The sequence below is a fragment of the Xenopus laevis genome, chromosome 9_10L (assembly GCF_017654675.1).
Source record: "Xenopus laevis strain J_2021 chromosome 9_10L, Xenopus_laevis_v10.1, whole genome shotgun sequence".
Taxonomy (NCBI): Eukaryota; Metazoa; Chordata; class Amphibia; order Anura; family Pipidae; genus Xenopus; species Xenopus laevis.
The window spans coordinates 3,737,250-3,761,262 of record NC_054387.1 but is presented as its reverse complement, the minus strand read 5'-3'; the positions used below and the strand labels follow the sequence as shown (position 1 = coordinate 3,761,262).

The following is a 24,013-nucleotide window of genomic DNA, read 5'->3' as shown; positions in this document are numbered from 1 at the left end:
CCATAATAATTGTCTAGTCTTCCACACAGTTACACTGAAGAAATCCACTCCAAATTACCCCAACTGTATCTATATTATACCATAATAATTGTCTAGTCTTCCACACAGTTACACTGAAGAAATCCACTCCAAATTACCCCAACTGTATCTATATTATACCATAATAATTCTCTAGTCTTCCACACAGTTACACTGAAGAAATCCACTCCAAATTACCTCAACTGTATCTATATTATACCATAATAATTCTCTAGTCTTCCACACAGTTACACTGGAGAAATCCACTCCAAATTACCCCAACTGTATCTATATTATACCATAATAATTCTCTAGTCTTCCACACACTTATACTGAAGAAATCCAGTCCAAATTACCTCAACTATATCTCTATTATACCATAATAATCCTTAACTCTTCCACACAGTTCCATTGGAGAAATCCAGTCTCTTTTACCTCAACTATATCTACATTATACGAGATGATATATCTTTGTTCCACAGAGCTTTCCAGTCAGGAGCATCAATAGGAGTTCATGGGGCCCCACAGCAAAAGAATCAATACCCTCCTTTATTTTAGGAACAAGACAATTTTCCAGCCACAGGTTTTGGGCCTCCGGAATCCTTTTCTGCTAAATTTACAGCCCTTCTATCATAAATAATAACTAGCAGCCAACCTAAAATTATATTGGGAGGACTAGGCCCGAAGTTGTGGAAAGGCAGTAAAGGAGCAGAACTAGGGCGGCATTCCGTCCAGCCGCATCTCCATTTTTTCTGGAGCTTCTACAAAATCCCCAGATCTTGAAAGAAACACTTTTGCACATGCGTTCATATGCACAAACTTGTGGGGCAGTGGTGGATTTGGTACTAGGGGCTAACAACTTAGAAATCTGGACTCACAAAACATAACAGAAGTGCACCCAATTCCTACATTTTGCAGTTGGCGGAATCCTGTCTCCAAACAAATGTGTATATTCAAATCTGAGAAAAATGAAAATATGTATTAAGGGTAAACCAGAGATTGTCAAATTCAGAGCTTTAAGCTTACATGATTTTACAAGGTTTGGTTTTGTCAGAATACCGGGGTAGGGAAAAAGAGCTGGGATTTGACTGGATCCTACATTCAATGCATTTTTACTTCTTTAGGTTTTAGAGATTACAGGTGTTGATGGCAGGGATTCTCCAAAGGAAACCAAGCTACCCCTTAGGATCCAAACAAGGTTAGTACTTAAGTTCTATCTATTTATATAACAGTGAATAGGTGCTCACCCCAAATATCACCTCTGTTTGACATAGCAGTCAAACCCCTAATGCTGGGCCAAGCCAGTCAGGCACCCTTGGACATGGAGTACTACGGGGAGGTAAACTTCAAGCAGGCAGTGGAGGAACAAGGGACAGATGAACAACAGAAAATGTATGTGCATAGTGCTCCCCACCATCTGCCTACACCAAGTTCCAACCTTGACATGCGGAAAGGTAAAAATCAAATCCAGTTCGGGGTCCGGCCTTTGTCAGTAGGATTTGAATTCGGCCGAATCCTTCTGCCTGGCTGAATAGAATCTGCACATGCAAATTAGGGGCAGGAGGGAAATTGTCACACTTTTTGTCACAAAACAAGGAAGTAAAAATGGTTTCCCCTACCCACCCCTAATTTTCATATGCAAATTAGGATTCTGCAGAATCTTTCACAAAGGATTCGGGGTTCGGCCGAATCCAAAATAGTGGATTCAGTGCATCCCTAGTTATCCTAAGGGCTAAAACACTCCATGTTCCTTAACCCAAAGTAAATTCTATGAAAAAATTGATGTGAAATCTAGTTCTTCCAAAGAGCCACCATTTTGTGCATACAGGTGTGGGATCCGTTTTCTGGAAACCAGTTATCAAGAGGCTCTAAATTACGATAAGGTCCTCTCCCATGGACTCCATTTTATCCAAATTTTTAAAAATGTTTTTTTTAATAATAAGACAGTCCCTTTTACTTGATCGCTACTGAGGTATAATTAATCCTTATTGAAAGCAAAACCAGCCTATTTGGTTTATTTAATGGTTACATGATTTTCTGGTAGATTTAAGGTATGAAGAGAAAAATTGCGGAAATATATAATAGTGAGCAAAGCAGTTTGGGTGAATAACAAGCCAGACAAATGATAACATTGTTTATTTATTTCACTCTTCAATTCTTACATGTTCCTGATTATTCTGTGTAGAGTGAAACTAGAGCTGTTCAAAATACATTACACAAATTTGAGTACATCAATAACCAGGGTTTTAAAATGTTTTTTTTTTTTGTTGTTTATTTTGCGTTTTTAAGTTTTTTTTTTTTCTTTCGTTTTGTTTGTCGCTAAGACTAATTTCACAACCACGTGTGTGCTAGGTAATAAAACCAACACAGAAGCAAACTTTTAGGCAGAATACTGGTCAGTAAAAACAAAGCGAAAAGAGCTACCAGATATACAGACAGGCTCAGTTCCACATTCACTACTGCATTTATCAAGCGCTAGAATTAAATGCACATTATTTTTTTATTTTCATTTTTTTTTTTTGTTCGGCTAAGGAGAATTGAAAATCAGTGCATGGAAATTTTTTTGCTTTGAAGCGGACAGATGGACAGACGCCAAGAAAATTGTACAGCCAAGTGGAATGTATTGAGAGGAATGATACTGGGACAGTGATTACAAATCAAATACAGTACTTCACTGGAATACGGGTCACTGCAGGAGGGGGAAAGGCCAAGTAAACCAAGGTACTGATATCACCAATATTAATCCTAAACAGAAAGGAAAAAACATTTTTTTTGCTTAGATTTTGGAGAGATCTTGGGTGTGTGTGGGGGGGGGGCAGCTGAACTGACCTAGGTGCAATGGTAAGGGTAAATAAAGGCAAGCAGAACAATGTGCGATCACTTAAAAATGTAAACTGTTAAAATACCGTGCCCAAATAAAAAAAAAAGCAAAGGCAGGAGGAGTCTAAATTTCTAAGATATTACACAACAAATGCCATTATGGGAAGACCATACATATCTTTATATATAATGTAAGTAATCCGTATACATATCAGCAATGATAATTACCAATAGAATATTGTACACTGTATATTGTGTGTCATCTGTTTGAGCCCCTGATGTGCGTAATAAAAAATTCTTTATTTTTCCCGAGAGAGTTATAAGTGGCTAAGTGAACGTTACATCCATTTTCAAAAATTGTGACTAAATATATTATATATTAAAAAAAAAAAAAAACCCAAAACGACTGATTATATTCAGGCTTACAAACTAGGTTCAATATGTACCATGTCGATCAAAACATATCTAGCACGGAAACAACTGCAATACACTATGGTACGAACCCCATTCCATCCCGAGGGTCACAGTATGGTCACAAACAGAGAAGAATTGTACGTCGACTTTGTGGTCACTACTGAAAAGATTCGCATAATTTTTTTTTTTTTTTTTGAAGATAGCGATTGCCAATTGGAAACTGACTTTAATAACGAAACTCCGTAACCGTAAATCACAGTGTTCAGTTAAAAAAAAAAAAAAGAAGTGGGAGGAAAGGGGGACACAATTACATATTTAAATCATGTATATTTATATAAAAAGAAATAGAATGCCATATGTTTTTGGACTTTGAATGTATTACTCCTGCTTTGAGTAAATACACCAGTCTGGTTTCCGAATACACATACTGTTCTGCTACTGAGGTTGTGAAAGTCGATGTACTATTCTTTTAACTTGTTGCACAAAAAGGGATATATGTGTGTATACAAAACAGAGTGACTGAACAGAAAAAAAAAAGGAAAAAAATATGGGCGGCGGTTGTTAGTTGTCTCCCTCTACATTATCAGCTTCTTCTCCTTGGTTTTCTGAGGTCCATAGCTGCAAAGAAACAGGAAGAGCATGAGTGCAAGAACAAATGTGATGAACAAAAATATTGCCTTTGTGTTATGTATGTACTGCGTGTGTTTGTGTTGTCATCTTTTCTGGCAGCCTGCCCCCTGCTGGTCAGAAGTATAGTATCTTCGGGCGACTAATCTCCCCGAACTGCCTCCTGCCGGCTAGAATGTATATCGCCGGCAGTTTGGCACTCGGAGCACTTTGTTTTCCGAAGTCGCCTGAAGTTTCCTCGTGAGGCAACCTGAAGAAGAGGAGATTTGTCGCTGGGCTACTAATCTCCCTGAATCGGAGCGCATGTCTCTGCCCTTACACTCAAACGTTGGTTTATACTTCTGACCAGCAGGGGGCAGGCTGCCAGAAAAGATGGTCACAGACGCACCGATAATATCATACGAAACTAATTTTGTATGGTGGGACCACCTGACCGATAACGGCAGAAGACTTGGATATCAGTCAGCTCGTCGATTGGGCTGTTTTTGAAGGCACCCGAACATCGCCCGTTGTTAGTGCTGAATCATCAGATACATGTAGAATCTATTGTTTCTGTCTGTATATCTGACCATTCAGCTCTACGCGTGTTTATTGAAACAAACAATCTTTTCCAGGAAAGATTGTAATGTCTATGGCCACCTTAAGTCACGTCCAAGGGAAGTACCACAACAATGTGACAATGAGGTTCCCGTCCAATAGGATATTCTAACCTGCCCAAGCAAAAAACAAAGGGCGATAACTGCAAACAGTTCAAGTGGCTGCTTACAAACATGGGTTGGATGCAATATTAAAGGGGAAGGAAACCTAGTCGGCGCAAAACCCCCCTCCCCCCCCTGGCCTACCTGTTCCGCTGGGCAAATGCCCCAAACTTGTTACTTAACCTTCTGCGCAGGTCCAGTCCAGGGAGTTCACAGACGCCATCTTCTTCCACGCGATCTTCTTCCTGCTGTCAACGGCGTTTTGGCGCATGCGCAGTAGGATAATTTCGCCGGTACGGATCTACTGCGCATGCGCCAAAAGTCACGCGCATGCACAGTAGATCGTACCGCCGAAATGCTCCTACTGCGCATGCGCCGTTCAAAGCAGGAAGAAGATCGCGTGGAAGAAGATGGCGTCTGTGAACTCCCTGGACTGGACCTGCGCAGAAGGGTAAGTAACAAGTTAGGGGCATTTGCCCAGCGGGACGGGTAGGCCAGGGGGGAGGAGGGAGGGTGGGCAACAAACGGGAGGGGGAGTGGGGGGTTTTCGCCGACTAGGTTTCCTTCCCCTTTAATGCTAATGACATACTGGAAATCCATTTAGAAGGAAACTTACTGTAAGATTGTCCCTTAGTAGCTGCATGATAAGAGTGCTGTCTTTGTAGGACTCCTCATTCAGTGTGTCCAGTTCAGCTATCGCCTCATCAAATGCCTGAAATGAAACAAATCCATCTTACTAAATCGCACAAAGACAATTCCACGAAAGAGAACACGCTTAACTGCAGTCGATTCAAGACCAATTACTCTCACCCATTGTGTATAAGGGAGCCGCAATTCATTCAATCTCAATCAGACACTGAGCTATCGAGACGACTTTGCTTACGCCCTTTTTATTTAGATCACTCAGAAGTGTGAGAATTCTGGCAAACATAAAAAAAGTCTGGAAACCTTTAGAAAGATGGCAGTGGTAGGTATGCCAGGACTCTTTTGAAGGAGAAATATACACTGTTAAAGGGGTGGTTCACCTTTAAATGTACTGTTAGTACGATGTAGAGAGGGACATTCTAAGACAATTTGCAATTGGTTTTCATTGTATATTATCTGTGCTTTTTATTCAGCAGCTCTCCAGTTTGTAATTTCAGCCATCTGGTCGATAGGGTCCAAATTCCCCTAGCAACCATGCACTGATTTGAATAAGAGACTGGAATATAAATAGGAGAGGCCTGAAAAGAAAGGGGAGTAATAAAAATTAGCAGTAGCAATATTTGTAGCCTTTTAAAGCTTTTGTTGTTTAAATGGGGTCAGTGACCACCATTTGAATGCTGGAGAGAGCCAAAAGAAGAAGGCAATTAATACAAAAACTAGGGATGCACCGAATCCAGGATTCGGTTCGGGATTCTGCCTTTTTCAGCAGGATTCGGTATTTGCATATGCAAATTAGGGGCTGGAGGGCATTCGAGTGACTTTTTGTCACAATACAAGGAAGTAAAAAATGTTTTCCTCCTCCCATCCCTAATTTGCCTGGGCAAATTAGGATTCGGTCGAATCTTTTGCGAAGGATTCGGGGGTTTGGTCGAATCCAAAATAGTAGATTCTGTGCATCCCTAACAAAAACTATAAGAATAAATAAATAATGAAGCCCAGTTGAAAAGTTGCTTAGAATTGGCCATTCTATAACGTAATACAAGCTAACATGAAGGTGAACAACCCCTTTAATATGTACAATATTTACACAACAGGCTTAAAGGAGAACTAAAGCTTAACGAAGAAGCAGAGTAGAAATGTTGCACATTGTGTTTTAGGCTTCCATTTGTCATTAGCAACAGATCTGTGCCTCTGAATTTGGCCCCAGTAGCTCCTCCATCTTTTTTTCAGTTACCTCTATCATCTTAAATCAATTAAAATCGTACTCCAGTCCCTTACAATAGAGACAGCAGTGCTGATATAGTAAAAAAAAATAAAAATAAAAAAAAAAAAAGGGGAAAAGAACAACTTACCGATTTTGCTAGACTGCATGCTTTTTCAGGAGAGTTCAGAATTTCGTAATAGAACACAGAAAAGTTTAGAGCCAGGCCAAGTCGAATGGGGTGTGTTGGCTGCATCTCACTTTTGCTAATTTCAAATGCTTCCTGATAGGCTTGCTGAGAGCTGGCTACGGTTTCTAAATGGTAGAAAATAAAATCCTGAATATATTGACGACTTTCTTTGTTTGCTTATTAATATAATGCATTTTAAAACATGACAAAATCCCATTTCTAAATGCAGAAGAATAATTTACCCAGATATCCTGGGGCTAGAAATTTAAGTGCTGTCATTTCAAAGCGCAGCCCAAAAAGGCAGATCCAACTGCCCACCAAGGACTACACGTGCCATTGACTGGAGTCCCATAGGGGTTCATCTTACTTTAGCATGATGTTGACTGTGATATTCTAAGGCTATGGTTATTATTTGTAATTCACAAATTCATTTTTTCTTCTGCAACTCTGACGTCTGGAATGGAATTCCAGCAGTTGACTGGTTGCTAGGCTCTCAATTAACTTAGCAACCAGTCAGTAGATATTAATGGCAGACCTGCCTGATTTTAAAGATAAGCAAAACAATGTAACCGCAATGCGCATTGCATAAGGTACTAGCAGTTAACTGTCCTGTCCCTTTAAAGGGATACTGTCATGGGAAAAATGTTTTTTTTTTCAAGACATCAGTTAATAGTGCTGCTCCAAAAGAATTCTGCACTAAAATCCGTTTCTCAAATAGCAAACAGATTTTTTTTAAATTCTGACATGGAGCTAGACATATTGTCAGTTTCCCAGCTGCCCCCAGTCACGTGACTTGTGCTCTAATAAACTTCAACCACTCTTTACTGCTGTACTGCAAGTTGGAGTGATATCACCCTTCCTCCCAGCAGCCTGTTACTACAGAACAATGGGAAGGTAACCAGATAGCAGCTCCCTAACACAAGATAACAGCTGCCTGGTAGATCTAAGAACAGCACTCAATAGTAAAATCCAGGTCCCACTGAGACACATTCAGTTACATTGAGTAGGAGAAACAACAGCCTGCCAGAAAGCAGTTCCATCCTAAAGTGCTGGCTCTTTCTGAAATCACATGACCAGGCAAAATGAGCTGAGATGCACCTACACACCAATATTACAACTAAATACACTTGTTGGTTCAGGAATGACATTTTATATTGTTTACACTGCAAATAATTCACTCTACAGTGTCATTTAGAAATAAAAACTATCATAAAAATCATGGTCGAATCCGTTTAAATTAGCGACATTCAGTGCAGCACAACCTCATTGTTATCCCAGACGGATCTTTTTTAACTGGTTATACCAGTGATCCCCAACCAGTAGTTTGTGAGTAACAGGTTACTCTCCAACCCTTGAATGTTGCTCTCATGGTCCTAAAAGCAGGTGCTTATTTTTGAATTCCAAGCTTGAAAGTTTGAATTACATAAAAACTAAGTATAGTGCCAAGTAGAGCCTTTTGTAGGCTGCAAGTCCACACAGAGGCTACCAAATAGCCAATCACAGCCCGTATTTGGCTCCCAAACTCGTTTTACATTTGAATGTGTCTCACAAGTAAAAAAAAGTTTGGGGACCCCTGAGTTATACAAACCTTGCTTGCTGTCTCCAGAAGCGACTTCAGAAAGGTATCGGTAATAATCCCCTTTCATTTTCAAGTAGAAGACCTTGCTTTCTGGTGGGGTTGCGTTTGGTACCAGGAACCTGTCCAGAAGATCCTACAAGAACACACACAGGAAGCTCATTGTAAGTATATATAATCGGCACAATTCTGTTTTTCATACACCTAACCTTCGGAACTCTATAATGTGCTACTTTTGCGTAAATACATTTTTTCCTACACGAAAATATAAAGTTAAGATTTTTTTTTTCATTTTAATACCCATGTGTGTATTTATTAGGGATGCACCGAATCCACTATTTTGGATTCGGCCGAACCCTTCGCAAATCCGCATATGCAAATTAGGGATGGGAAGGGGAAACATTTTTAATTCCTTGTATTGTGACAAAACTTCATTATTTGCATATGCAAATTAGGATTCGGTTCTGCCGGGCAGAAGGATTCGGCCGAATACCATTCTCCTGCTGAAAAAGTCCGAATCCTGGATTCAGTGCATCTCTAGAATTTATTTTATACATGTTTTTATTATGTATGGACGCATCCCTGGAGGTACCTGAACATTTCCTAAGCTATGCAAACTGCAGAAGTTTCCTCTATAGAATGGATATAACCCTGTGAATGCCAATAAGCCTGCAGGGGGATAAGGAGATGACTTTAGGCAACCAGTAGGAATATCCAGGGTTAAAGGGGGTGTTCTCTTTTTCATAAAAAGAGGCTTTTGTCATTTGAATGTGCAATGTAGGGCTACTTAAAACATACCATTTTTTGAAGCTATAAAACTCGGAAAGTGGCACTCAGATCCTCAGCTCTTGGATGGGACATCACATGACTATATACAGGGAGCGTAGCCATTTGATTCATGAGAGTGCCCTTTCCTGTTAATTTGATCAAATCAATGGGGCTCATTTATCAACAAAGGTCAAATTTGCCCATGGGCAGTAACCTATAGCAACCAATCAGTGCTTAGCTTTTTGAAGCCAGCTGCAAGTAGAACAATGAATTCAGCAATCTGATTGGTTGTCATGGGTTACTGCCCATGGGCAAATTTGCCCAGTGTTGATAAATGACCCCCCAATGTCATACAAATATCACCTACTGGCTGTGTTCTGCTTAATGTCACTTCACTTGGGGGTCACCAATCACACACACACAAGGGACTGTTACAAACCAGAGGAGTGTTTTTTTTTTTTAAATGACAACTACCCCCTGGTTTGATGTAAAATAACACATATTTGTTGTTTAAAGGTTTATATAAAGGTGAGCGTGCTCTTGATCTGCTGACCAGGCCATCAGTACAATCTGGCTCACAGCTTCAGAACCTCCTGCATGTGGGGTTAGAGAATTTTATTCTTTTTTTTTTGGTTTTATGTTTTATTAGTTTTCAAAAAAAAATTCTATGTAACATTGCATGAGTTTTTCAAGCATATAAACATAAAATGTCATGAGTTAAAATGTAATCAAATACAATAAAGCAATATAAATAATATGAAATAACTAAAATAAGATAATATAAATGAAAGTAAAATAAAATAAAGTAGGGTGGCTGGGTTACACATAATAATAGGTAAATACATTTAGGAGAACTAGGATGAGATATCAAAAAGATTTGTTCTGCAAGTTACTTTAGTTACCGTATCCGTTCGAGAATTTTATTCTTTAAAGGGCTTGTTCACCTTTCAAACACTTTTTTCAGTTCAATTTTTTCCGATTGTTCCCCAGAAATAAAGACTTTTTTCAATTACTTTCCATATTTTAAAGCTTTTTCGAAATCTAACTTTAAAGTTGAATGTTCCTGTCTCTGGTGTTTGAGTCTGACAGCTCAGTAATTCAGGTGCAGATTCTGAACTGTTACAATTTGCTACATTTAGTTGATACAATTAATTGATACATTTTATAGCAACTATTGTATCAATTCCAACAGCTGCCTTTAATTAAACTCTTAGAGTCTGCTCAGCAGGGCCAAAGATAATGTATCAACAAAATGTAAATTTAGAGCAGTTTACAGGGTCGGCGACCCCTCCTCCCAGGAAGGTGAAAAATTAAACTTTACACTTCAACATTGAAAAAAGGGTCACAAATAGAAAGTAGTTGGAAAAGGTGGTGATGTCAGAGGGCGGGCCCGGTGACTGAGGTGGAGATGTCAGCGGTGGGCTGGGTGATGTGAAGGGCTGGGCAGTGGTGTCGGAGGCGGGACAGCGACGTGGGGGTGGGGCAATTGATGTAGAAGACGTGACTGATGACGTGGCAATCAGCAAATAGCTGATCGCCATGACATTCATTTAAATGCCCTGTCCGGATTTTCGAATTTGGAAATTTGGACAGGCACTTTTCACCCAGGCAGCCCTTCTAAAAACTGTGTGAAATCGAAACAGGCGGCAACCCTACGTCAGCTACAACAGTGTCAGGGATACATCTGACCCAGGGTGACCAGAACCTATTGTTGCTCATTAAATCTTTGTATCTGGGAGTACAAGAGCACCCACATGTACGCAACAATATTGTCCCCCCTATAAGAAGCTTTAGCTGCTTTACCTTATACCCAGCAAAAAACAAAAAAGTCTATTAGAAGTTTATTACCAGAACATCCTTGCAGATATCTTGCAACTCGGTCTCCACTTTCTCGCGGTACTCTCGTGCCATCTGCTGTCTCTTGTCGTTTCCTTCCGTCTTCTGCTCGATGCTGGAAATGACGCGCCAGGAGGAGCGCCGGGCGCCCACCACGTTTTTGTAGGCGACAGAGAGCAGGTTCCTTTCCTCGTTGGACAACTCAGCCCCCAGCTCTGTCACTGCCTTCATGGAAGCCGCCATGTCGTCATAGCGCTCGGCCTGCTCGGAGAGTTTGGCTTTCTGTACCAGTTCACTCTTGTCCATGGTGAAATCTATGGAGCGGAGACAAACACTGTTACTGCATGTAGAACTACAGAAATAGCCATTAAGGGCATCATAATATCAACAAGTCAATTCAAATTAATAAATAATCCAGTGCCATGCAGTTTCCATTAGTAAAAACGTGTGCTCTAAAGGGAGTGGTTCACCTTTCAGTATGCTATAGAAGGCGAATTCTTAACAACTTTTCAATTGGTCTTCATTTTTTTTTTTATAGTTTTTTTAATTATTTGCCTTTTTCATTGGACTTTTTCCAGCTATCAAATGGGGGTCACTGACCCCATCTAAAAAACAAATGCTTTGTAAGGCTACAAATGTATTATTACGGCTACTTTTTATTCCACATCTTTCTATTCACATCCTCACCTATTCATATTCCAGTCTCTTATTCAAAGCAGTGCATGGTTGCTAGGGGAATTTGGACCCTAGCAACCAGATTGCTTAAACAGCAACCTGGAGAATTATTGACTAAAAAGCTAAACACCTCAAAATTCAAAATTAATAAATTAAAACTAATTGCAAATTGTCTCAGAATATCCTTCTGTACACCATGCAAAATTTTAATCTAAGGGTGAATCACCCCTTTAAAGAGTAGCGGACATTTAACAGAATGACAGTCAGGCTCCTTGCAGGAATTTGACTACTCATTTCTTCTAACACAAAACAAATACAGGTATGGGACCTGTTATCCAGAATGCTTGGGACCTGGGGTTTTCCGGATAATGGATCTTTCCGTAATTTGGGTCTTCATACCTTAAATCTACTAGAAAATCATATAAACATGAAATAAACCCAATAGGCTGGTTTTGCTTCCAATAAGGATTAATTATATCTTAGTTGGGATCAAGAACCAGTATGGGACCAGTTATCCAGAATGCTTCTGACCTGGGGTTTTCTGGATAACGAATCTTTATGTAATTTGGATCTTCATAATGTCTGCTAGAATATCATGTAAACATGAAATAAACCCAATAGGCTGATGTTGCTTCCAATAAGGATTAATTATATCTTAGTTGGGATCAAGAACCAGTATGGGACCTGTTATCCAGAATACTTGGGACCTGGGGTTTTCCGGATAACGGATCTTTCCTTAATTTGGATCTTCATACCTTAAGTCTGCTAGAAAATCATGTAAAGATTAAATAAATCCAATAGGCTGGTTTTGCTTCCAATAAGGATTAATTATATCTTGGTTAAAATGAAGTACAAGCGATTGTTATGACATAAAAAAGTAAATCATTTTTGCAATGATTTGATTAAAATGGAGTCTATGGGAGATGGCCTCCTCATAATTCAGATTTGGGTTCCAAATAATGGATCCTATACCTGTATATTACATTTTACAAAAATTTAAGTTATCCAGAAAGCTCCGAATTATGGGAAGGCCGTCTCCCATAGACCCCATTATAATCAAATAATCCAAATAATTTCCTTTTTCTCTGTAATAATAAAACAGTCGCTTGTACTTGATCCCAACTAAGATATAATTAATCCTTATTGGAGGCAAAACCAGCCTATTGGCTTTATTTAATGTTTATATGATTTTCTAGTAGACTTAAGGTATGAAGATCCAAATTACGGAAAGATCCATTATCCAGATCCTGAGCATTTGTTGTCATAGCTGTATTTCATTTGGAATATAGACATTTTACTGAAAACTCCATTAGAAAGGGACCTGAATAGATTGAATGCAAATTTGTTGAAATGGAATACGGGGGATAAGGCGATTTCATAAGCAAAGGTTGATTTTCAACTTTCTAGTAGATCAGATAAGCGGAGGTATTGGTGTGTCACACAGATGCAGCACAACGCTGGCCGGCCTTGGAACTACAAGCCTGGATGAGAGCTAATTAGCAATATTGCCTGTGATAGGATTTTGTACAATGTCATGTATGCAATTAACAGACGAGGAGGCAATAGACAAGCACAAAGGATCCATACAAACCAGCTAAGCACATTTTATAATGAGGGGGGAGTATGCAAAGCAAATATGCAACCGCGGCGCTAATCCAGAGCGACTGAATGGACAAAAAAACCTGTTTATTGACACAAACGAGGCTAATACATAAAATGCAATGCACCATTCCCTAACAGAATTGCTTACTCATAGGGAGGTGCACTGGCCATCTAATCCATAATGTTTCCATTTTCATTCTAAAACCTGCTATGATTAAATATTCATCCAGCCAAGGAGCACAACAAGGCCTTTTTTTTTTCTTGCAGATAAAACTACAGATTTTTTATAGGGCCTGGATACATCCAATTATGGATGGGGGTCATAGCAGGATTAAAGGCAGCTTTACAGGGCATCAATATTGGCCATAGGCAGGGGGGGAAAATGTATTGATTAAGAGCTGGTCAAAGAGTTAGAGATAAGGTCAGGAAATAGGCAAAATAAAACACACTCCAATTTCATTAACCTTGAAAAAGGCCCCAAGCAGGAGCTGGAACTGTGTGGCATAAGGGTAAGGGCACAACTGGAGATTGAGGGAGATTTAGTCGCCAGCAACTTATCGCCTCTTCTTTGGGGCGACTAATCTCCCTGAACTGTTTCCCCGTGTCTTCCGCCTGCTTCAATGAAAAAAAAAAACACCTGAGGCAATGCACTCGCGGCGCTTCGACTGCCGAAGTCGCCTGAAGTTTCCTCGTGAAGAGACTTCGGGCGTCTTTGGAAAACGAAGCGTCGCGAGTGCATTGCCTCAGGGGTTTTTTTTTTTTCACTGAAGCAGGCAGAAGACACGGGGAAACAGTTCAGGGAGATTAGTCGCCGAAACGTTTGGATGCACACGTTTGAAGAATAAAACACGGTTGTTTCACCAATTTTGGAGTGCGGGTCTTTTGAACTTTATATATATATATATACTGTAGAAAAGACCAGCAACACCGATATATTTTGTGCAAAAATTCAAGTGTATTGAAGATGCATGTACAGCCAACGTGACGTTTCGGTCCTCTCAGGGACCTTTCTCAAGGCACACACACACACACACAGGCGTCTCTTCCCAGATAGGTGTATAATATAACAGTAAATACTCTGTAGATAAATATATATATATTTCTCAATCAGGAAAGAGCAGCTGCCTTGCAGTGGTTAAACAATAGGTTCATGAGCCCACATTAGCCACCACTGTGCCTGGAATTCTGTGTACAGACTAAAGCTTGGTAAGGAAAAACTACAGAACTGCCGATTTTGTTTAATTATGCACATTTCTACCGAAACGTGACATTTGTATCCCAGGTTTCCAGCCTGTAGCCCCTTCCTGCTGACACTGTTCCATAGAGACCTTTCTGCAGGAATAATTTAAGATTGTAAGCTCTAAGGAGCAGGGCCTTTGATTGCCTAACATTTCCATGCATTTATTATCTGTGTATATATATATATATATATATATATATATATATATATATATATATATATATATATATATATATATATATATATATAGGTAAGTAGATGCCGGTGCACACAAAAAAATTTTAAAATAAAGAAGGATTTATTTAAAAAATTCCTTGTGTGTACTTACCTATTTTTGAATTCCTGGGAGCACCAGGGTGTGTAACCTATCGGCAAGCGTATGCAGTGGCCTTGTGATGTATATGAATATATTTATATGTATATGTGTGTGTGTATATATATATATATATATATATATATATATCTATATATATTAGCTGTATAGATTAGATGTATAGATTAGATGTATAGGTTAGCTGCATATATATATATATATATATGTATATATATATATATATTAATGTATATATTAGATGTATATATTAGCTGTATATATAGATTAGATGTATATATTAGCTGTAGATATATATTGGGTGTATATATTAGCTGTATGTATAGATCAGATGTAGAGATTAGCTGTATATATATATATATATTAACTGTATAGATCCTTGTGCAGTGCAGGGTGTGGGAACATGTTGCTTTTATTAAATGAGTAAGTGAAAGGAATAACAGGCACATTCTCTATATAAATGAATTAAAGGGCCCTGCTGGGAAGGGCTGGACAATCATTTGGCCACTGGGTGTCGCTGTTGCAATGACGTCTATGGAGGGTTTAATATAAAGCTAGTGATGAGGTTAAAGGGTAAGTAAATGGGGTGCAAGGTAATGTGCAGAGAAGAGATGTTTCCCAGAAGAAACCAAGGGGGAAGTGTATGACTGATGTACGTGTGAGACATGGAAGAGGCGGGGCAGTCAGCAGGGAATGCTGGGAGATGTAGTTGTGCAAGGAAAGGGCAGATGTTGCGGATGATCGGGGAGGATTAGACTGACAGGGGCTCAGTGAGGAGTAAGAGGCGGATGTTAAAGCTCAGGGATCGGGGAATGAAGGCCGCGCGCAGATCCCCGCCCTTACACGGAGCGAGTTCCACAGGCAGCGGCTATAGAATGTCCACCTCCTCCCTCAGCGACATACCGCGCTCTCACCTCAGATAAACTCCGTCTCCTGCCAATAGATCTACAAATTCAACCAGGGTTAGCTCGTCTTCCCTCGCCGTTCTCCTCCTGTCCTGCAGATTCACTGGCCGTTCCACTTCCGTTCTAGCCGCCACTTCCGCTTCCTTCAAGCCCCGCCTCTACTCCCCCCCCCTCCCACCGCCACCTTCTTTCTCCTTCAGCCCTGACAGTACTAAGCACTGGCGGCTTCGCTGGAGGGAGGGGAGCTGGGTGACCTCATCGTTCCCGTGGCAACGGGGAGATGACGTCAACTCTTTCGGCCGGAGTTGGGAGGGGCTGGGGGAAAGCGCGTCTGGGCGGGAAGGGTTTGGTCGCTGCGGGATTGAGGTGTCTCAGGGCTGGTCTCTCGGCGACAAAACGGGGCGCTTAACCTTGTCTCAGTCATAGTTAGGAGTATATTTAATTTCCCAGGGTCACAGTGTGAACTAATGTAATCAGTCAGCTTTCTGTCAGGGATGGAGGCGCCTAAACAGCGCCAGTGTCCATTTTGTCTTCGAATCATTTCCCCTCACCCACTTGGAAAACGTTCCAAATTGTTAGAAGCCGTATTGTTCATAAAATGGGGTTGTCTAGTCGACAAACGTCTTTGTCAAAGCAGCACGTTATCCTAACCTGTGTTTTGGTTTAAAATGGGACTTCTGAGGTACAGACTGCTGCAAAGCTCAAGTTGTGGGCCCTGTGCTGCCACTAGACCTGCTGAGACCGTGTTATTGATGGCTCGGCACCTTTGTGAGGAATTTATGAGAAAATAATAAGTCAAAGAAGGAAAATAGATATAGGACGGCCCTGCGTCAACGTATTCAATCTGGCCGTACACCTTTTTGCCATTTTAAAAGAACCAGTATCTCAAAAACATTTAAGAATTAATAACGGTTTTAAGGTGCTGGGTGGCTGTAGTTGTGGGCCCTGTGCCGCCACCGCCCAGTGACGTAACTAACAGGGGAGCAGGGGGTGCAAGTGGGCCAGGGCCCGCACCCCTTCAGGGCCCCCTGGCAGCTCGAGTGCCTCTTATTCCGGACGTACAGAGGGGGGCCAGGCTGTGCGTCCTGCGCCAGGGCCCGCCCCCTCTAGTTACGTTGCTGCCACCGCCTCATGCCCTACTGGCTGGGACAGCGTTTTTTGATGTTGTGGAGAATTTTTTTAAAAAAGAATACTTAATAACAAATGAAAGAGGGACAGTAGCTATAGAATGGCTTGTCGTCAACTTATCAAACTGGCTGTACATCATTTTGCTATTTGAAAAGAACCAGTATTTCCACAAAAATAAAGAAGGCTTAATAACAGTTTTAAGGTGCTGGTTGGTTGTAGTTGTGGGCCCTGTGCTGCCACTAGGGTTGCCACCTGGCAAATTATTGTTGATCCCAACGTTATTAATAGGGAAAACAGATAAATATATAGGAAGGCGGGTATTTTTTTGCAGAAAAGGTGGCAACCCTAGCTGCCACCGCTTCGTACCTGCCTGGCCAAGACCGTGTTTATGATGCTGCGCACCGTTGTAGGGAATTTTTTAAAAACAATACTTTATAAGAAATGAAAGAAGGACAATAGGTATAGAGTGGTCCGGCGACAACTTATTCAGTCTGGTTTTACCATTTTAAAAGAACCAGTATCTCCAAAAAATGTAAGAATTGACGACAGTTTTAAGGTGCTGGGTGGTTGTAGTTGTGGGCCCTGTACCGCCAGCGCCTCATACCTGACTGGCTGAGACAGCTTTTTCTTTGATGCTGTGCAATGTTGTGGGGAATTTTTTTAAAAAAGGAATACTTAATAAATGAAAGAGGGACAGTGGATATAGAATGGTCCGGCATCAACTTATCAAACTGGCTGTACATCATTTTGCTGTTTGAAAAGAACTAGTATTTCCACAAAAATAAAGAAGGCTTATTAACAGTTTTAAGGCAGTGGGTGGTTGTAGTTGTGGGCCCTGTGCTGCCACCACTTCGTACCTGCCTGGCCAAGACTGTGTTTTTGATGCTGCTCACCGTTGTAGTGAATTTTAAAAAAATAATACTTAATAAGAAATGAAAGAAGGACAATAGGTATAGAGTGGTCCGGCGACAACTTATTCAGTCTGGTTTTACCATTTTAAAAGAACCAGTATCTCCAAAAAATGTAAGAATTGACAACAGTTTTAAGGTGCTGGGTGGTTGTAGTTGTGGGCCCTGTACCGCCACCGCCTCATACCTGACTGGCTGAGACAGCGTTTTTTGATGCTGTGCAATGTTGTGGGTAATTTTTAAAACAAGAATACTTAATAACAAATGAAAGAGGGACAGTAGATATAGAATGGGCCAGCATCAACTTATCAAACTGGCTGTACATAATTTTGCTACTATAAAAGAACCATTATTTCCACAAAAATAAAGAAGGCTTAATAACAGTTTCAAGGTGCTGGTTGTTTTTAGCCGTTCAAGCTAAAATTGGGCTGTAGGGCACGCAGTTACGTAACATAACAGATAAAATGTGGAATACAGTTTCATTCTTAAGGTGACCACGCATGTTTGAGGCAGACCTGGTCTCAGTTATAAATATATTTAGTTTCCGAATGTCATGGTGTACCCTAACGTTATCAGTCAGCTTTCTGCGAGGGATGGAGGCGCCTAACCTGCAGCAGTATCCATTTTGTCGTCAACTGATTTCCCCCCCATGCCTTTGGAAAACATGTTCTACATTGTTAAAAGCTGGGGCTTTTTTTTCATAAAATGGGATTGTCTAGTAAGCAAAATAGTCAATAAATTTCTTAGATAAAGCATATTATGAAACCTATGGTTTGGGGTAAAAAAATGGGACCTCTGTGGTACATAATTGTTTCTAAACCCTTTCACTGGCTTTTCCCAAGCCTTAGTTGTGGGTCCTGTGCCGCCACTGTTTTGTACCTGACTGGCCGAGACAGAATTTTTCATGCTGTGCACAGTTGTGGGGAATTATTTACAAATAATACTTCATAACAAATAAAAGAAGAACAATAGGTATAGAGTGGTCCGGCATCGACAAATTTAATTCTTAAGGTGACCGCTCTTTTTCATGTTTACAAGCGATCTCTACCTGACAGCATCACCATACCTGTCAGCTCCCCCCCCAGATTTCCCTGGTTTTTGATCCGAGTCCCATCTCTCTATGCCATTCCCCGTCACAATTTCCACATCTGCATAAGGTGTGCAAGCCGCTGATCCCTGATTGAAAGCTTCCTGAATAGAGAGCCTCTTTTCTTTCAACAGGCTCATTAAAAAATATAATTGGAAGGAATTGTATGCCAAACCTTGATTCTTTTTGAGGTTTTGTGGGGGAATCTATTATTCTTACTGCATGCAAATATATTTAACCACATAATTGTTTGTATCTTGAAAATTCCTTCCAGTGGAGAAGACTAGTGATGGCAAAAAATGCCTCTTGTCACTGCCACTAATGTGGAATCAGAAGAGCTGTGTGTGAGGCATACAGAGCATTGATAGTTGGACCTCAAAAACATACTATGTGCCGTAGGCCTTAAGGTAGCCATAGTCGGGCAGATTTGATCTTGTGAAATAACTTTAATAATTTTTGACGATCTGATAAAATTGTCTACTTATCTTTTAATTAATGGGGTGTAAATGTAAAATTTTCGATTGTTTCAACCGCATTGTCCCTGCAGTGGATCGGACAGGTTGAAAAACGTGAAATCGGTCAGTGGATGGAACGATCAGATAATTTTAAAAGTTTGAGTCAAATGCAAACATACGTGTGATCATGAGAAAGTTGTGACAAAAATCTCGATTCAGGCAGTAGATTGCACCTGCACACCTGGCTTCTCCACTAATTATACAACATTGTATTGTTGGCTTAAACGTTAAACACGGGAGAATCCCTTGAACAATCTACGTGTGCTGGAGTTAATTGCATTGACAAAAATCTCCTCACGCATTGTTAACGCTTGATGGATAAATCGTTTGTTAAAAAATCGGTTAGCTGTTAAGATCGTTCCCAGGGTAGGTTAATTTAAGATTGTACTGCAATTATCTTAAGCACGAAGCCCACCTTTAAAGTACATGTTAAGACACAGCACATCACATTCAGCACCTGATTGATTTTTTAAAACAAGGATGAGTTTATAATTCCAAATTCGGTGCATATCATTATTCATCTAATGAGAGCAAGGCAATATTAAGACCGCTTGCGGTGAAAAGGTGGAAGTTCTTTCCAGCATTTAAGTAGCACTTGCGTTTTAGCACAGCTTTACAGAGATGTGTAATCACGGTTCGAGGCAAATGTAGTTTAAAATGGGCCATCACACTTGAATGCTTAATATAGATGAAGATGGAACGGTTCAGTAACTTGTGAAGAGTAGAATGTGTGAGTAAGATGACTGAACACAGTAGTAAAAAGGTCGATTTGGAATTGTCTACCCTAAGCAGGGCTTGGTATGTGTTTGTGTGTGCCGGCTCCTGTTATTGAGAAGCACAGGGTGATGTCACTCGGTCAGCACATATCAGTAATATGCCCTTTGTACCGCCTTTCTTATCTCTATTGTATGTTTGCCCAGTATTACTAGGGCGTGCACAAGTGGTAAATAGTACAGCTTACAAGTAAAATAGTAACACCAAAGGGAAAGAAGAAAACAAATAACCGTGGTTAGTAGTGATAGCAGGGTTCATTTACAAAGTAGGAATGCACGGTGCATAGCTGCTGCTTTCAGTAGGCTACTTACTATCGGAGCAATGTTCTCTTTGGGTCCATGCTTGTGAAAAATTGCCAGCACATGGTTTGCCTTTAAAAAGAATTAATACAAATAATGAGGTGTTAATACCACACTTTGGCCAAAATATGTAAGCTCACGTGCCTCGTCAAGGCCCCTCATTGTACGTGACTCTATTGGCATTCTAAGTTTGCATTGCATTTAAAATCAAGTCCCCCAGCAAACAATGTGACTGAGTAATAAGACCATAGTGCTCTTACCCTTAAATTCCCTAACAAATCACTAGTGCTTGGTGAAACCCACTATGTGGCGTTGAATAGCTGCTAGAAACCAACCAACCAGCAATCTGGAGTTGACCAGCTTCTCTAAATGATAAAAAGCCAATATTTCTACACAAAAAACCTCTTAATATATTTGCCTTTAAAAGTAATAAATACAAACAACGTGTTAGTAGTGAGGTGTACACTACTGAATTAGAATTTTATAAGGAAATGTACACAATGTCTGACTATTGGAATGGCTCAGCTTCAATGACAAGAGAAGACTTGGCCCATCAAGATGGTATCTAAAAGAAACTGTTAAAGAACAGTCAGTAGGACCTGATTGAAACCAAGAGTTGCAGAATGGATAGGAAAGGCTAATACTTAGCCATAGGTTGGACAATCTAAAATCCATGGGTAGGGAGAAGCTTGTTCTTGCATTGTTTAATGAGAATCTTTCCAAAGAGTGTTTTCAAACTGCTGAAGGTCAAAAGTTGTTGGAAACATTCTCAAGTGGTTTATGTACCTTGAAAGACAGGAGGTTCTCGCCTCTTCCTATTTGATGCATTGATTTTCTTTGATACCATGGAGTTGCTCATCAGAGCTTGTTGCAGTCGCCAGTAATGAATTTAATTAAACAGAATCTGCCCTTTACTGCATACTTGGTACAATATGGAATAGTGAAATTAGTCTATTTAGTGGCTGAAATTAGTTGAAGCCCTTGGCTCAAACAGATACAGAAGGATGCAAATTAGAAGACCAAATCACAGAGGAACGCTGTATTTACACATGTATGTAGCACAGGAGGAATCCATTCTTAAGTGCTTCAGTGAATATATAGTAACATAATTAAATCACTGATAATTCACAGTGAAGGAATAAATGTGAAAAAATGATAGAGCCACTAGAGGGCAGCAGCCACATCCCTCAAAAAATCAACCTATTTATACCACATTTTGATGTTTTTAGCATTTGGGGAAAAATGAAAATAGCTTAAAGCATAATAAAGAATTTAATGGAAATTGCACTAGAACATCTCTGGATATCTCTATATACATTGGCCTATAAAAACATTAGCACTAAAAATCTGGGTGATCTTATCCCTCCCATAAATTTCTACCAGTACTTGTAAATGTTGACATCTGTTTGGGTCTTGTGCTCTTAAATAAACAAGTATATCTTCTCGACATCTGGACCTGTGTTTTGTCATTTATTGGCTTACCGAACTAGGAACGGCGTGTACAAAAACAGACGCGCTAAAATTAAAATCACACTCCGTTGTCCCAATGACTCTTAGAAGACTGTGCTTTCAGCAGGCATTAAAGAGGGAATAAAGGTAGCCATTGTGAGCTTCACAGGGATAGATCAGCCTATACGTAGCAATAAACTGGTAATACCATGTGACACAATTACCAACAGCATTAAATAAGTTGAAGCTAATAATATATAATACTACCCTGCTGTTCTAATAAGCATGAGGAACTCTGCCGATTTACATAGTTGGTTAAGACACCAACCATGTGATGTAGTATAAAATTAAAAACATATTTAACAATATCAGTAGTGAAAAGATGAGGGCCAAGTGGGTGGATCTAAAAAGGAAATGTCTTGAAAACAAAGTAGTAGCAGAGAGTAGAGTAGAGTTGATTTCCTTGGCTGCTATTGAACATGGTTGAAACATAAACTTGTATGAACGCACGAAACGCATAAGGATTTTTGTGGATGAATTACATTTTTATACTTCAGTCTAGAGTTGAACGTGAAAGTAATGTTTCTATTACACCAGGTCATGCCTTTACATTTCAAGCTATTTATAAGTTTGTATTATTTAATATGTAGGATTGTTTGCTCGCACTGTATGCTGGTAAATCAGGCATTTGACGCCAGGTCATGGTCAATCTGGGTGGTAGCAGAATTATTATGAGCTTTGTTTGGATCAATAAGAAGCCATCATTCCCTTTCCAATCTGATAAACCCTTGATAGGAGAGAAAAGGGCAAAATGCTTGGGAACGTAGACAGGTTATGCAAAATTAGATTTCCCGGAGGATTATTTCATACAGTTTATATCATTGTTCTTCACCTTGGATCCCCAGAGATCTAAAACATTTTTTAGATAAGATGTTTTTATTGAAGGGCATCAATGTGTGGAACAACTACATTTCAGTGTGACCACAACTACAGATGCAGTTTTAAATGAGCCCTAATGCACCTAAGTTAGATCTTCCTGTGCAACTTAACTCACCTGATGTAAGCTTCAGTGCACAAGAGAAGGATGCCAAGCTTATATATGATGTTGAGTATTCAGCTAAATACATTTTACGTCATATGTGGATCGCTAATCCCATGCAAATACCTTAATTTAATGTGTATGTAGGTATGTTTCATCTGTTTATGAATTCTACCAGAATATTATCCATATGATAGGTTCTTAAATATATCAGTGAGCTTCATAAAACCCTCTTCAGAATATGAAATCCCATCCAAAGCTTCTAACTTAAAGAACTTGTGCTTGAATATACAAACAATAACATTTTAACTAAGGATGTCTATAAAAAATAAAAATGGAAAGAGGTGATCGGCTGGAGGTCAGCATAATGCAGCTTTCTTCCCCAAAATGATATGCATACATGCCTCATCAGGCCACAGTCCACCAGGGTAACACTGAGGACAATCTGCAAGCGGCAAAACCTAATTATAAATCTCTCAAGGGCCGTTAAATATATTCAGTTGAGGAGGAGCGCCTGCTATTTAATAGCAACGTCTGCTCTTCTTTATAGGCCACAATTATACTTGATCACATTTACATTTCTCATATGTCAGAGGTATGTAATCTGACAGCTTCAGAACAGATAATACCCATAATTTAGACAGAGTGCACGCTGTGCCGGAAATTTCTGAACAGTTGTTAAGAGCTTGTCTCTTGCACACAATGTGCCATGCTCTCAGTTCCTCCAAGAACTACGACTAAAAGCTGTGGCTTTGAGTAGATTAGGTATATTAAGAGCCAAAAAGGTCTTGAGAGCATGTTACTAACTTTCTAGTAGTCGGAAATAGGGCTCTTGTTACTTACTAAGGTATCACATTTTTGAGGAAATGGTCATCAAGCAATTGTTGTGGAAACCAGAGCACAGAAGCTGCCGGGACTCATCCTAAAAGTCAAGGTGGATGGACAACATTGTAGACTAGACTGTCAATAGCACTGGCTAAACATGACCACCTACCACTGACAATGGAAAACTGTCAAGTTTTGAACCTTGGACTGTGTGATAAAGTGCAGTTGCCTTACTCTGGTGATGCACTGGAGGGTTTTTAGAGCAGGTACTGATCAGTTACCCTATCAGGTATCCCCCTTCTACACTGTTATCGCCTCTTACCTCTTGGAAGGGTTATTTGCTTGTTCATTAAACTCCCTTACATGATCCAGCATGCAGTGTTATTGAAGTTATTGTGATTTCCTTTTGTTCCTGAGTCCCTGTCTGATTTTCCTTGTTCCTG

The 24,013-nt window shown here is 39.9% G+C and overlaps 1 protein-coding gene across 1 annotated transcript; it reads right to left on the bottom strand.

Moving 5' to 3' along the window:
- Positions 1-2,527: 2,527 nt before the first annotated feature.
- Positions 2,528-15,636, bottom strand: ywhab.L (tyrosine 3-monooxygenase/tryptophan 5-monooxygenase activation protein beta L homeolog). Its single transcript, NM_001172053.1, is given in 6 exon segments — positions 2,528-3,870; positions 5,194-5,289; positions 6,575-6,738; positions 8,202-8,325; positions 10,806-11,107; positions 15,556-15,636. Coding segments are annotated over 5 exon segments (735 nt in total). The 5' UTR covers positions 11,100-11,107; positions 15,556-15,636; the 3' UTR covers positions 2,528-3,813.
- Between the last annotated feature and the right edge of the window lie 8,377 nt (positions 15,637-24,013).